General features: G+C 37.6%; 1 protein-coding gene across 4 annotated transcripts in view; it reads left to right on the plus strand.

Annotated features, from left to right (window-relative positions):
• STAC3 (SH3 and cysteine rich domain 3) overlaps positions 1-11354 on the plus strand; it is a 56795-nt gene extending 45441 nt beyond the window's left edge. For all 4 annotated transcript variants that reach the window (XM_072134908.1, XM_072134910.1, XM_072134907.1 and 1 more), the window contains exons 7-11: positions 385-434; positions 3504-3595; positions 5151-5202; positions 6082-6219; positions 7658-11354. In XM_072134908.1, the coding sequence (XP_071991009.1) occupies positions 385-434; positions 3504-3595; positions 5151-5202; positions 6082-6219; positions 7658-7756 (431 nt within the window). In that variant the 3' untranslated portion in view covers positions 7757-11354. The remainder of the gene's footprint in view (positions 1-384; positions 435-3503; positions 3596-5150; positions 5203-6081; positions 6220-7657) is intronic.
• Positions 11355-15010: the final 3656 nt, after the last annotated feature.

The raw sequence follows: 15010 nt of genomic DNA on the forward strand, positions 1-15010 counted from the left end.
CATTGATGGTGGACGTCTAATAGAGTTTGTGGATTCACACTACCCCATTAGTCTCCAAATGTTTCCGAAATATTTGCAGAATTAGTGTCATTATATACAGCTAACTTAAGAGCTAGCAGAGAGTTATATGTCAAAAGAACAGTGGAGCCAGTAATGGTTGCTCTCGGTAATATCCTCCCTGACGTGAAGGTCAGATTTACGATTCCACAGAAGGTCAATTTAGCCTTTTATCCTCTCCAGGGAGATAATGAGAGCCAATTATAAATGAGTAATAATAATTGCAAATCCCATGTTTTAATTGTTTCTGAAAAGATCTTTGAGGTCTCGGAATGAAATGCGCTTCACAAGTGTCATTCCCACCACTGTTGTCTTGTTTCATCCTAGACAATCCTGATGGTGACAAGAAAGGAGATAAAAATGCACAGGATGCAAAGGTAATTGCCGTTTTCTAAAATGTCTCACCTTCCTCTAAGAGGTGAACGAGCAAAGTGTTCTTGATGTAGCACTGAATGTAATAGAGGATATATGGTAATAGTTTAGAACAATACAAGTGAAATATAAGACAATGGAGGACAGTAATAAATTAATAGAGTTCAACTGTTCTGCAGAAGTAAAACGGCACTCCATGAAGATGTGTCACATGAAACTAATACTGTAACAGTGATCCTGTCATCCGGGCATACCTTATTTCTCTACATTCGCCAATGCTATGGGCAGAAAACAATGGCAGGTCAAACTGGGTGTTAGCTTCAGTCTGTAAACAGGGCAGAAAATTCCATATATTAACCCCTTAATGCTCCTTGACATACAGGTACATCATAAAGCACTATAATTTAGAGCTCATGTCAGTTCAGCTCATCACCAGAGCTGACCCAACATCAGAAAACACAGGGTGTCATTTGTAACTTACAGCTGGCTTCTCTGTGTAACACCCGCAGTCCAAGTGATTTCCGATGCTGTCAATGCCAACAACATAATTTATAAGCTAGCTAGGGGATTTACCACACAATCGGCACCCCAGCAGCGTTCTTGGGGTGCCGATTGTTGCTATAGCAGACCGAGGTCTGATGTAAGACCTCAGGTCTGTCCTTATTAAATACCTGTAAGATCCTGTCACAGACAGGACCTGACAAACACTGTGTTAGTCTACATATACTGACAGGTATAATACTCTGCAATACATAAGTATTGCTAGGTATTATAATGAACAAGCAATCAAATGATTGCCTGTTCATTCCCCATATTGGGACAAATAAAAAAGTTAAAACAAAAGTTTTAAAATAAAAAAAAATCATAAATCAATACAAAAGCCCCATAAGTCTGAATTACATATAAACCTGTCATATAATGACATAGAGAGAAAATCACCATACAAACCCCATATATGGTATCTCCGTATCCGCAATGACCCTTTCCACAATATAACCCATGTATTAAACACTCTAAAAGAAATTTACAAAGCCACCAACATTTTTGATTACTATCGAGCCCTTACCACATAAATGATGAAAAGAACATATATTTTCCAAAATGCTACTGGTCCAAAGCAAAACATATCCCACAAAAATAAGTCATCAAAATAAAAGTGTTATACCACTAGGAAGACAGAGATGCAAAAATAATAGATTTTTTTCCCCACATAGAGTTTCATTCTACAAAATTAGTAATACATGAAAGAAAATATAGAAATGTGGTATCGCTGTAATCATGCTGACACATAGAATAAAGGTAACATATTCAGTACGCTATATGGTGAATACCAAAATAAAATGTCAAAAATCAATTACAGAACTAATATTTTACCTAATCCCCCATGTAAAAATCAATTTTCATCAAAGGCATAGCTATTCCAAAATAATAAAATGTATCTCATCCCAGAAAAATAAGACCTCGCATAGCCACATTAATGGAAAAACAAATACTTTATAACTCCCAAAAGTGCACCTGAAGAAACTAAAAACCATTCCTGTAGGGCAAAACTTCTGCAGTGTCTTCCATTCTACACCCATACAACAAGTAACATCCACAAGAGGGATGTCTTTGTTCTCAGGAGAACATACATAACAGATTTTATTTTCCTTTTATCTTTTGTGAATGTGTAAAGTATAACTTACAAAATAAGACTATTCTAAATTTCACCTCCATTTTTACTATAAAGCTGTTTACAAAAGTTTTAGGGGTGCACTTTTAAATTTTACATAGGGTTTCTCTATTATATACAGTATTTCAGATCTCATTAAAAACAAAATGTCCTTAAACATCTGGAAAATTGCTGAAAACATAGAGCAGACATATGGTAAAAGTTAGTTAGTAACTAATTTTTTAAAATTTTGAAAATATAGTCATATTAAAGTCACAAAATGGCTGTGGGTAAAACTCCAGTTCTTAATTCTTAAAGGAAAACTATATATATATAGAAAATAGATTCAACATTATTAGCATTTTCTAGATTCCTGCTGCTTTATTTTGGAGAATCCTTGTCCTGGCTGCAAAGAACCCAAAGTATCAGGATTTTTTAATTGCTAAATTCTGTATATTAATCCAACTTTTAAGCTAAACTTGAAGGTCCCTTTTATACAGGGTAAAGGAATAGACATAGAAGGACAGGTCATCTCAATGCCACAAACCCACTTCCCAGTTGTCCCTTCTATTTGCCATACCTACACTAAACAATGGAGACAACTGGTCGACATTCCCTTCCTGTGCCAAATACTGAGACAAAGACAAAGCAAAATTACAAAACAGAAAATTATAGTCTCCAAATAGGAGTCTGGACCAATAAGACAATTCAGTACAAAAATCTCTAAGCAAAGATGTCACTCTGGTCACATGTCATAAATGTAACACAAGGCACTGTGTAAAAAAATTGACACAGTATTTACCATATTTACATAGAGAATTTTAGCAGGCAGTCCCTAAATACAAGGAGGCAGAGCAGTGATTTGAAGAGACACAGAGCTGTCAGTCAGAATAAGGGGGCGTGGTTCACTGCCAGTGAGATGAGGTCCCTGATGACAGGCTCCCTTCAAGGTACAGTGCCTCACTGGCAGCTAATTTTGGGTGATATGGGGAGGACTTTTAACCTTTTATCAGCAGGCATTGTTAGTCAGGGTGGTCAAAATCTGGTGACTGGTCCTCTTTAAGCAAATAATTGATATGTCTGTGTAATGGTAAGTTATACATTATTCATATATACTGTGTTTATCCATTCTAGATCTCTGCTTGCTGTTCTTCTATAGAAAGCTTCTATGTTTACTTCCAGTGGATAAAAACCAGTCCATGATCATGTGATGTCACACAGGTGCACGAGCCATTAAGACACAGCTCCGATTACTCCAATACCAATTGCTCGTACAACCATTGACAGATTTATGTATACTGGAAGTAAACGTAGAAGCTTTCTATAGAAGCAGAGTGTTTCCGTCAGGAACTGATACACAAATTACATTAGAAAATTCATTTAATTTTGATTTTGACTAATATTATATTTATTTTCATGCCAGAATAAGAAGACACAACCTGGCTTCATGCAGTCTCACTATTTTGTCGCTCTTTACCGTTTCAAAGCATTGGAGAAGGATGACCTAGATTTCCAGTAAGTATTAGTTCCTATGCCTCTGCTCAATAAGCATTTATATGCACTGGTTAGATGGACCTGCCTTGAGCTGAGTCCAGGTAATCGTCTCAGGCAGTGCCTCCAGCAGTAAGAGGCATCAAGGTACTTCCTATCTAATAGTATCTATAAAGCAGCCAAGAACATGCCTACAAGAAGCCTATTGAGGAGATATTTGCATGCAACCCATAGGGCTGTGCTGGTCACCGGCCTCACTCCACCACCCAGCTTGGATCTTTTAAAACCAGTACCAAATCTTATTATTACATCCAGGAGTGGATGCAGTTTGGGTGTCACCCAGAGCTCATGGTCACCAAAACCCATCTAGAATGCAAGGATACATAGCTCACTGCAGTTTTTCCCATAATATTGTAAAACTTCAATTAAAAAATACAGCCTTTAAGAGGCATTCCTTTATGGACATTCTTATTTAATTCATCTATCATATACAAACATTTCTTCAATCCCATTCTTCAATCCCATTATCTGTGAGAAGATAATTTACCATAAATGTAGCCATATTGTCTCTTAGAAACAAGATTGTTGTCCTGGGATACGACCACTGCTTTTGGAGTTATTGTAGAAATAAACAAAAACTTTGGCATGGCTCAATATAGCATGTCTGGCCACTGCTACCAGGGTGCAAAGGTGGTAGTATCTAAGGACAGCTATCTTGGTTCTAAGGAACAACAAGGCTACACATATGAGAAATTTTCTACACAGGTACAATTTTTTTAATAGCATGCAATTGAAGAAATGTTTGAATATGTCCAATGAATTAAATTAAAATTGAATGTTCACATGGGAGTAGCCCCTTAAGGCTTTAGGACTTTAGGAAGCCAATTACGAGATAATTTGGTCATATAGCATCCGTAACAATATGTATATTAACTGTACGGAAAAGTTAGCCAAGGCATGTGTGATACAGCATGACTACATAAGGTGCAATACCTGGCACAACAAAGTACGATGTATTTCTGCATACACTGTAGCTAACAAAAGTAAAAACATTTACTGTTTTCAAAACTTGTATTTTGGTTCTTTACTCTCGTGGAAGTATGTTTGGTTCTGTTGCTGTTTTATGGCATAATTTGGATCCTGGTACTAGAAGCTTTGTTCTGGTGGTATAGTATCTTTGTGGTAAACTTGGTACTAGTACAGCATGTATGGTACTTGCTTCTGGTACTGTATCTATGGAGTCAACTTGCTTCTGGTACTGAATCTATATAATAAATTTGGTCAGACACTGTTTGTAGTAAGATTGGCCTGTATCCTTTTTTAAAAATCTATGGTAAACTTTTTTTTTGTGTTTCTTTATGTACGAATGGTAGGGGTCATATAAATGCTTGTCCTGATGCTCATCTTTGACATATTGTTTTTTTTTAAATGAAATTACTACTACAACTATTAGAATTGTTATAAGTTGCTAAGTAGTTTATCAGTTTAGTTGTCCTACTTGATGATCAACAAATGTAATATTGCTAATATCTGCTCATATAAAAAACTAAAATATATGATACACTGTATTTTATTACAGAGCAGGGGACAGGATCACAGTCATTGATGACTCCAATGAAGAATGGTGGAGGGTATGTGTGTCTTTAACTAAACCGGATAAGTTATGTTATTCATAGGAATAACATAGGGAGAGTATTGGCACTAATGTGGACTTAATAAACAAATTGTCTCAGATTAAAAATGCATGCATACATATGGGGGTATTTATTAAGGCTTCTGTGCCTGGACACAGTGCCTGGACATTGTCTGCGCTGATTTCTACGCCAGGTCGTGCCTGGTGTAGAAATAAGATCATCAGCCACCCACCAGATATCCAGCTGTGCCTTGAGGGTCGGCAGGGTTATCTTACACTGGCGCATGATAAATAACCCCACTAATAATAATAATAATTCCTTTATTTATATAGCGCACACAGATTATGCAGCACTGCACAGAGCCGCCAAATCAGTCCCTGTCCCCAATGGGGCTCACAATCTAATAAACCTACCAGTATGTTTTTGGAGGTTGGGAGGAAACCAGAGGACCCGGAGGAAACCCAAGCAAACACAGAGAGAACATACAAACTCTTTGCAGATGTTGACCTAGGGCTTGAACCCAGGACCCCAGCGCTGCAAGGCCATAGTGCTAACCACTAAGCCACCGTGCTACCCTATATGTAAATTGTAATATACAGGCCCCCGCTTATATTTATAGGACACCTGTATGATACCCTTTAGTATTAAAAAGAAGGCACAAGAGTTTCTGTAGAGGACTTATGTTCCTCTCAATGGAAATATAATTATAGCTATTTATTGTCAGATTTAATTTGAATAAAATAAAACATAAAACATAATACAAATATTCTGGAAAACTTAACTGTACAGCCCTGACTTAAACCCTGCAATAGACATAACACATAATCCCTTAGAAAGCATTTAAACAGAATGAAATCTTTATTTTTTTCACCATAGGGTAAAATAGGTGAGAAGGCTGGCTACTTTCCAGCTAACTTCATCATTCGTGTGCGGGCTGGTGAGCGGGTGTATAGAGTCACTCGATCCTTTGTGGGAAATAAAGAAATTGGACAGATCACGCTAAAAAAAGACCAGGTAAGCATAGAATGAAGCGTCTATATGTTTGTCTGTTGTATTTATGTGTCTATGTATGACATTATTCTAGCAGAAGTGCTACTCTTCTCTACTGACTATCTCTAGTAATGTAGTCCAGCCCTAATTACAAATGGCCGAGATCTGTAATGTAAGACATAGCAAGTATTCGGAAATGGAGCGTTTTTAGAAGAAAACAAATTATTTTTTACTTATATTGGAGAAATTTTCACATAGAAACTATCACAAAAAATACTATGTAATATGAAGGCATCATGTTATAAAGTTTGAGGAGCTAAGTAAGATAACCAGACTGGGACACATTTATCAAAAACACTGCAGTCTGTACTATGTGCAGTTTGCCTGTGTAGTGTGCAGGGGGCGCCAGATTCATGATTTGCGAAAATGGAAAAGCCATGTGCTATGCCAAAATATAATCTTTATTAATGAACCAACAAATGAATTATCACACCAAACCAAGAATCGATAAAAACATTTAAAAAGGAACAAAATCCTCTATACAAGAACACAGGGAGGGTAGGGCATATGATAATGCCCACCAAGACACCACCTCCCTACTCAGCCCCAAACCCTTTGCCTGTCCAGCTACACCAATACAAAGAGTAGCGAAAAAGATGACAAAGAAATATGCTGCAACATTATGGCAAAATAGCCCATGTAAGAAGCATGGTAGATAAGGAAAATCATGATAGTTACCAATAAGGCTAGGCAGGCAGGGAAAGGGGCTGGGAAAGGCCCCACGCGTATCGGCACTAACAGTGGCTTCCTCAGGGTTAACTGGTATGATGGGTAACACAGTATAAATACCTGTGTGAGTCTAATAAGTGGTGGCAGGTGTGGAGCGCTGTGGTGGAATGTCAGCGCTCGGCGTCCTCTCTGGTGTAGTGCGCATGCGTCCAACTCGTGCCCGTGAGTCACGTGATAATGAGTCATGTGACCAAGATTGTGGCGTCCAGCGCCGCAAAAAAACACACGTCGCGCATACGTAAGAAGAGGGGAATGATTCTTGCTATCGAAGGTGCCTAAAATAGATGTGCATGCGTATGACAGGCTGCATACAACTATTGTTAAATTAGTGCCATGCAATATTAAAAATACAAACCCCCCATAAAGGGAAGAAAAAAAAAAGAACATCCTAGAAGGTACATATATGAATATAAATAAATAATCAGTGTGCAGGAGTTTTTTTTTTAAAGCTCACTGGGTCAGGTGAACCATGACACTATTTTTTAGCTTCGGAGGCAGTGGAATTTTATCTGTCCTCCACTAACAGTTAGATATCAGGTGACGTAGTTGATCTATAACACCAAGGCAGGTCAAGGCTGGTTCCCTTTACTTTCAGGATCTGCTATATGTACGTTAGTTCCCAAGTCTGACTTTGTTCAGTAACTGACCATCATCTGCTCTCTCCTTGATCTAGATTGTGGTACAGAAAGGAGAAGAAGTTAATGGATACATCAAAGTTTTGACTGGCCGGAAGGTGGGACTCTTTCCTGTAGACTTTCTGCAAGAAATATGAGAAAAAACAAAGACGCTGCCAAACTTTGTGAAGTGGAACATGACATACTGATTGACATAGTGATCACATCCACCACTGAGCATTGGGATATAAGGCTCATATCCAATACTATCGGGATCTGAACGTGGTTGACAACTTGTTCTTTTAGCTCTACTTGAACTAACGATGGTATCATGTTATCGCCTCGGTATCAGCTGATCCAAACTTACATAGTTGAGTTGGGTTTTGGGGTTTAAAGGAGTCTACATATGTTATAAGTTAAACACTGTAAAAAACAATGTTACAGGTCCAGCTGTCAATATTCGAAATATCAAGTGGACTTTCTATGACATTTCTGTCAAGTGAAGTATCGACTGTATAAACACAATGGGACACTAAACTAACTAAAAGTGACATCAAATTAGAGAGTGTATAGCTGGACGGACATGTGTTTATGCAGAATGATAAATCTGATCTAAGTTTAGGACTATCTAGTCCTCCTATTTGTTGGCTTAGCAAAGCCACATCCTCTTAAACCAAACCAACCCCTAAGTTGTAAAAGTGTCAAAAAGGTGTCTAAAACTCTCAATAAATGATGAGCAAAGCAGTTTATGACAGATTTCTAACCTACAGATCAAAATATTTGCCCCACTATTTATATTTGTAAAAATATATGTTCAGGATTATGAAGGATCTGAAATGTTATTGTCCGTCCTGACTAATCTACTTTTGTGCTGTGTGCTATTATATCTTTTCCCCTTTCCCCCTGCAATGTACCTGAGGTAATTTACAAACTTTAAAAGGTACAGAACACAGTTTTGTGTCGCCAAGTTTTTGTTGATTATTTTCTTTTTTTTCCTTTTTTTTGAACTTTTTATACCTTAAAGTATATAGGGTGGGAAAATTTCATTACTGCCTTCTATCCAGTTTAAGGATTTACGGTTTCTCAAAGAAAACACACACACACGTGGATATTAGTATATAAACCCTTCTAATCCTCTAAAACACAGATTTTTCATGAAAAGCTCATATATGACACTATTAGCTTGCTTCTATTGTATTAAAAATATTTTTAGTATAATGTAAATTAATTGAACAAAAATGTTATTACAAAATGTCCACATATGATCAACAATAAGTAATGAGTTATTTCCTTATCGCTTATAGAATAAGGAACAATAGAAACTAAAAAAATGCAAAAAACCCATAAACAAATCATATCAAAATCTGACAACAGAGTTAAGTAATTTAAAACTAAAATCCCAATTACATATATGTCTATAAGAGTGTTGTGTGTTTTCTGTTATTTATTAATACAGTTAACATTGACCTGTATTAATTTGTTGCTCTTTACAATGCAGGTTGATTGATATCTGTACATTATTGATATCATATGTTTACACTGGGGACGGAAACACTGTGTATTATATAGTAATACAGCTATACTCAACTTCATGCAATGTCTATTGGCCAGAAATTGCCCATCTCGAGGTTATATAATAGTTCTACTTAAGGATTTTGTTGTAAAAAAGACCCTATTGCATAGTAAAATGGCATCAGTGTAGGGCAACTGTAAGTGTCTATAAAAAAGTGTTTATAGAGAAATTGAAAAAATTATAAAAATTTACAGTGAAAGTAGTATAATGCAACTTTGCAATTTCTTTTTCAATTCCTTAATTTAATTTGCAGACACTAAGGGGGTCATTTATCTTATCTCTGTTTGTTTTGGCTAGTTTTTTGTCTATCTTTTTTTGCCTCTGCTATTTTGGTAATTTATGAATCTCACTTTTTCCTTGTGTTAAATGTTTTTTTTTAGATCTCTTTTTGAAAAGATAAATGTCATTTGCAACATTTAGCACATCTGGAATAGAAAATAAATGTGTCTTACTGACAATAAACTAATGTATGACGGACTTCAGTGCACATTTCAAAAAGTCCTCAAAAATTGCAATGCAAATGATAAATGACCCCCTAGGTGTTCTATACACTGTGCAATACCCTGCCTCTACAGACTTGCGTTAGATCATCAAAAATAGTTGAACAATATTAAATCATCCAGATTAAAAAAAATATATAACAATAAGGCTTTCAAGCCGACCACAACTCGACTTACAGACAGCTTTGAGTTACCGACGGACATCTATGCCCACTTAGACCTCTGATGAAGCCCTTTGGATGCTGAAAATTTACTGAACTTTACTCCAGGCTGCGATGGTCAACTTTAAGAGTTATCAAATATGTCGGCAATGAGGTTTACTGACAATCCTTGTTCCTGTGATGAGATAAAACTAAATCTTTTCGATTTACATAAAAATTCAACTTAAGAAGAAACATATAGAACCTATCTGCTACGTAACCCGGGGACTGCCTGCTTTCTGTTTACTGAGGTTATCAAAGAGAAAAAACATGAAATGATGGTACTTCTATTTGAATGTCATAGATGTTCCATAATTTGTGCTTGGTGAAATGGCAAACAAAATATTTCATGGTCAATGGTTTAACAACTTGTCAAGGCTTAAAGCAGGTCAGAAAAGTTCGAAGGGCAAGGTATAATTAGGCTAATGGATGTATCTAATCAGATTTGAGGGGCTGAAGTGGGGTAGTGACTGGGATAGAACAGACCCACCAGTGGTGGGAATTGTGAAGTCTTACCTTCCATGGATACAGAGTCTGTGTGTGCCCTAAAGGTGTGGTCTTGGGGTCTTATAATCCTTGTCACCTCTAAAGAGTTTCCTACAAGTAGAAAATCCGCTAATCCCATGTTGGGCCAGTCCAAACATTAGGAAGATATGTCATGTTTGAATATTCTATGGATATTATCTGTTATTAGTGGTGATAGGTAAAGTGAAGAAGGATAAAATGTTCATTAGGGCATAAATGACTTTAGTAAACCCGGGAAAACTAACATTAGATTCACTAAAAATAAATATTATTTACAATAAAGCAATACTTCTCATAATTTATTTCATAGTCTAATGGATATTTTCACATATAACAGTTTTTAAAGTATTTATTTTTTAAATACATTTGACTAAGGAACTTCATATATTCAGCAGGTTAGCTTTTACTTATTTTAATTTATATACGGAAACTTTTCAACAAACTTTGCATAAATCAATCAGAGCAATGTACTTTTGTCTCCATTTCTCAGGATCCTAAAAGACAGATCCTCATGCTCTGTCTTTACCTGGTAAAATGATCTTCTGATAAATCCTGGCTAGCTAGCAAGATGAGCAGAAGTTTACTGAGGTGTCAGATGTAATAGATGTCTATGGAGAAGGAAGGAGTGAGTAACAGTTAAAATCACAGCAGGAATACAGGTTATAAATCACATAATATCCAGTATCAGGGTTAATGCTCATGTTCCCAGCCTGGACTACTGATTTCGTAATAATTTCTGAAATGTAATGCACACTTTAAGCTCGGGCCCTCTCTTCTCTGTGACATGCCAAATTACATAACGTATGTGCCCTAAATGTATTCTTCATGGCTGGGTTCATACATAAATTGGAAAACTTTATATTCACTTCCCAAATATGTAAGCAAAACATTAATGTGAATATTGTTGTCATTTTAAGTGTATGTATCTTTTAATAAAAGATATTATTACCTTTCCGTCCATCATTTGCATATTTCTAATAAAATAGTTCCTGTTTTCCTCTAAATGCCCTGTGCGCTGGTTTAAAACCCAGATACCGTTGTTGAATGCACATTTTGATAATTAAAGCACACAGGTATTTATAGGACATTCTTTGAGTGCTGAAAACGGATGAGTTATTAAGCTAAGCCCAAAATAAGCACATGCCCTTGTGACTTTACCAGCTGCTTCTAGGCTATTGCCAGTAACAACTCCCGACAAGACCTCAAGAAAACCACTTGTGTCCTAGACTTTCTAAATTCCAGGCACCGATGACTATAGTCCAAACACTTTTCCAAATCCCGTGTAGTCACCAGAAGGAGATTGAAGCCTCCCCAATGAGTAAACTAGAGACTTCCCATGCTAATAGCAGAGGAATAGAGAAGCGATAATCTTCACATACTTCCAGCTTATATTGACAGCGGAGGATGTTAATGCTGCACTATGTGTGGAGTCATTAGAGAAGAAATGATCTGCGTCATCTTCTGGCTGCGGTCTAGTCCCACAGTGTCAACTAAACCAGCAATGTGTTCTGTCCTGGACAGGAGATGCATTTTTTCCAATGGAAAATATGAGTAATGTTTTCTACAATTATAGAAATAAATACCTGTAGAGAGTTAGTGGTATAAGGCTGGGGGATTTATTGTCTGATATGAATAGGACTGTGAGGAAAATCTGGTTCTGTATATCAGGGCAAACAATAAGAGTAATATCATCTATAGAGCAGAGGTCAACTCCCTTCTCTTGCTCTAAAGACCTTTTTTGTGCTTCCTTTTTCATTTTATCATTCGAGGGTTTGTTTTCCACAAAACATGGTACTTGGTACTTCCTGTTTGTGCCTTTAATATTCCATTCCGTGTACTGGGTAGCAGGAAAAATATTCCAAATGAACTGAAATTGACAAAACCCCCCCCCCACTTTTGAGTAATTTTTTTGCGCGGCTTTTTAAGGCTTTTAGATTTACAATTGACATCTCGTCTTTATTCTTTGAATCAATTTTGTTTTGTTATGTTTACTACATTGTAAAAAAAATGTATATCGCTATTTTGGGACGCATATAACTTTTTCAGAATTCAATGTATGGACCTCCTTAACCTCCTGTTACTCTGGACTGCATGTCTCCCTCTTTCTCCAGCCTGTACCTCCATGTCCCCAGTTTTCTCCAACCTTCACCTCCCTGGTCTCTGCCTTTTCCAGACAGTGCATTAATGCCCCCCTCTGTAACCAGCCTGCTCCTTCATGTACCCATTTTTTCTCCAACCTGTATGCCCCCTCTTTCTCCAGCTTGCATCCCATGTTGCCTTCTGTATCCAGTCTGCAGCTCCATGTCCTGTTCTTTAACCAGTCAGGACCCCAGAGCTTCCTATTTTTGCAGCCTGCAACTATGTTTCCCCTTCTTTAACAAACCTGCACCACATGCCTCCTCTTACTTCAACCAGCAGTACCATGTTCTCTTTTATCTAAGCTGCACCTCCATGCCCTCCTATTTTTCCAAATTGTACCCTATGATCTCCTCTTCCTTAAAGGCCTAACTTGCTGATCGTGGGGGTCTTCGTGATGAGACACCCCACAGATCATAAGAATGGGGGTCCGACAGGTACTACCATGATACCCCTCTTTCTCCAGCCTGCACCTTCATGAACCCCAATGCATCTTCTTTTTCCAGCTTTAAGATCCATGTTACCCTTTTTCTCCAGGCTGCACCTCCATGTCCCCCTCTCATACACATCACATCATAGTAAATCCTGCAAATCTACACTTAAATTGCACCTTCAGGAAAAAAAAATGAATTGACCCAAACAGTGTTTTGCGAATAGGACAACAATTGGATTTCTAGAAAAAAAATAATAACTGAAACATTAAGTGAATAATAAAAGAAAAAAATAAGCTCAGTTTTGTGACTAATGACATTGAGACCTGTAGACCTGTTTTATTAATTTATTTATAGCATTATGGGATCTTGTATCAGACATTTATGTTCCTGGAATAACCCTTTAAGGAGAATTTACTATTTAGAGGCCATGCAAGCTCCACTTATTGTGCTGGAATAGAGAAATCCAGGATATACCAATAACAAACATGTGTCAGCTTTGTACAGACCCCTTACATTAATTTACACAATTTATTTACAGAAATAAGATAAAAAAAACAGAATAAAAAAACATTCATTTACAAGAAAGTTCAAGCAGCACAACAGTATCCCAAAATCATGTTGGTTTGTTTGGTGCTTGCTGGAAAAGGCCAGGCCACAGATCCTCCACAAATAGAGTCTTAGAAGCAGCATGTACTGTGTACTCCTGTATGCATATTATAAGCTTAGGAAAGGGTCCATATGATACAGAAATTTAACTCATATGTGTCCTATAAAAGCATCTTCTTGAAGAAATTGCCAAGAATTGATCCTTCGTGAGGCAGAGTAGAAATAAAGATGCTTTTTCTTTTCTTTTCTGGATTTCTTGCCGGCTAAAAGCATATGAGTAGAGATGAGCGAACATACTCGTCCGAGCTTGATGCTCATTCGAGCATTAGCGTACTCGAAACTGCTCGTTGCTCGGACAAATACTTCGCCAGCTCGAGAAAATGGCATCTCCCGACGTTTTGCTTTTTGGCGGCCAGAAACCGAGCCAATCACAAGCCAGGAGACTCTGCACTCCACCCAGCATGACGTGGTACCCTTACACGTAGATAGCAGTGGTTGGCTGGCCAGATCAGGTGACCCTGGAATAGACTAGCCCCTGCCTGCGCTGCTCGGATCATTCTGTGTCTGGATGCCGCTAGGGAGAGAGCTGCTGCTGGTCAGGGAAAGCGTTAGGCTGTTCTATTAGAATAGTGTTAGGCAGGAGTGATTCTACAAGAACCCAACAGCCCTTCTTAGGGCTACAATAACGTTATACATTTTTTTTTTTATTTGCTTGTGGCTGGGCTTGCTGGCACTAGTAGTGCAGCTAGTACCATATTGTGAGGAATTTGCAGGGGGACTTGCTACCGTTGTGTTTAGCTCTTAGTGACACACATATCCACCTCAAACACCAAAGTGGGACATTTTATTAGGGGTTTGATTAGAATTAGGCAGAGTCTGCTGATTTATTTATTTTTTTTACCTTTATTTCATTTTATAGCTCAAACCCATCTTGCAAAGCAGTGTGCTTTCAGTGTAGGCTACAAAATAGCCATAGGAGAACCCCAACGGCTTACTTAGGCCTACATTAGCGTTATATTTTCCTTTTTTTTGTTTGCTTGTGGCTGGGCTTTCTGGCATTAGTAGTGCAGCTAGTACCATATTGTGAGGAATTTGCTGGGAGACCTGCGACCGTTGTGTTTAGCTCTTAGTGACACACATATCCACCTCAAACACCGAAGTGGGACAATTTATTAGGGGTTTGATTAGAATTAGGCAGAGTCTGCTGATTTATTTATTTTTTACTTTTATTTCATTTTATAGCTCAAACTCATCTTGCAAAGCAGTGTGCTTTCATTGTAGGCTACAAAATAGCCATAGCAGAACCCCAACGGCTTACTTAGGCCTACAATAGCATTATATTTTCCTTTTTTTTGTTTGCTTGTGGCTGGGCTTGCTGGCATTAGTAGTGCAGCTAGTACCATATTGTGAGGAATTTGCTGGGAGAGACCTGCGGCCG

This window comes from Engystomops pustulosus, chromosome 2 (genome assembly GCF_040894005.1).
Source record: "Engystomops pustulosus chromosome 2, aEngPut4.maternal, whole genome shotgun sequence".
NCBI classification, from domain to species: domain Eukaryota; kingdom Metazoa; phylum Chordata; class Amphibia; order Anura; family Leptodactylidae; genus Engystomops; species Engystomops pustulosus.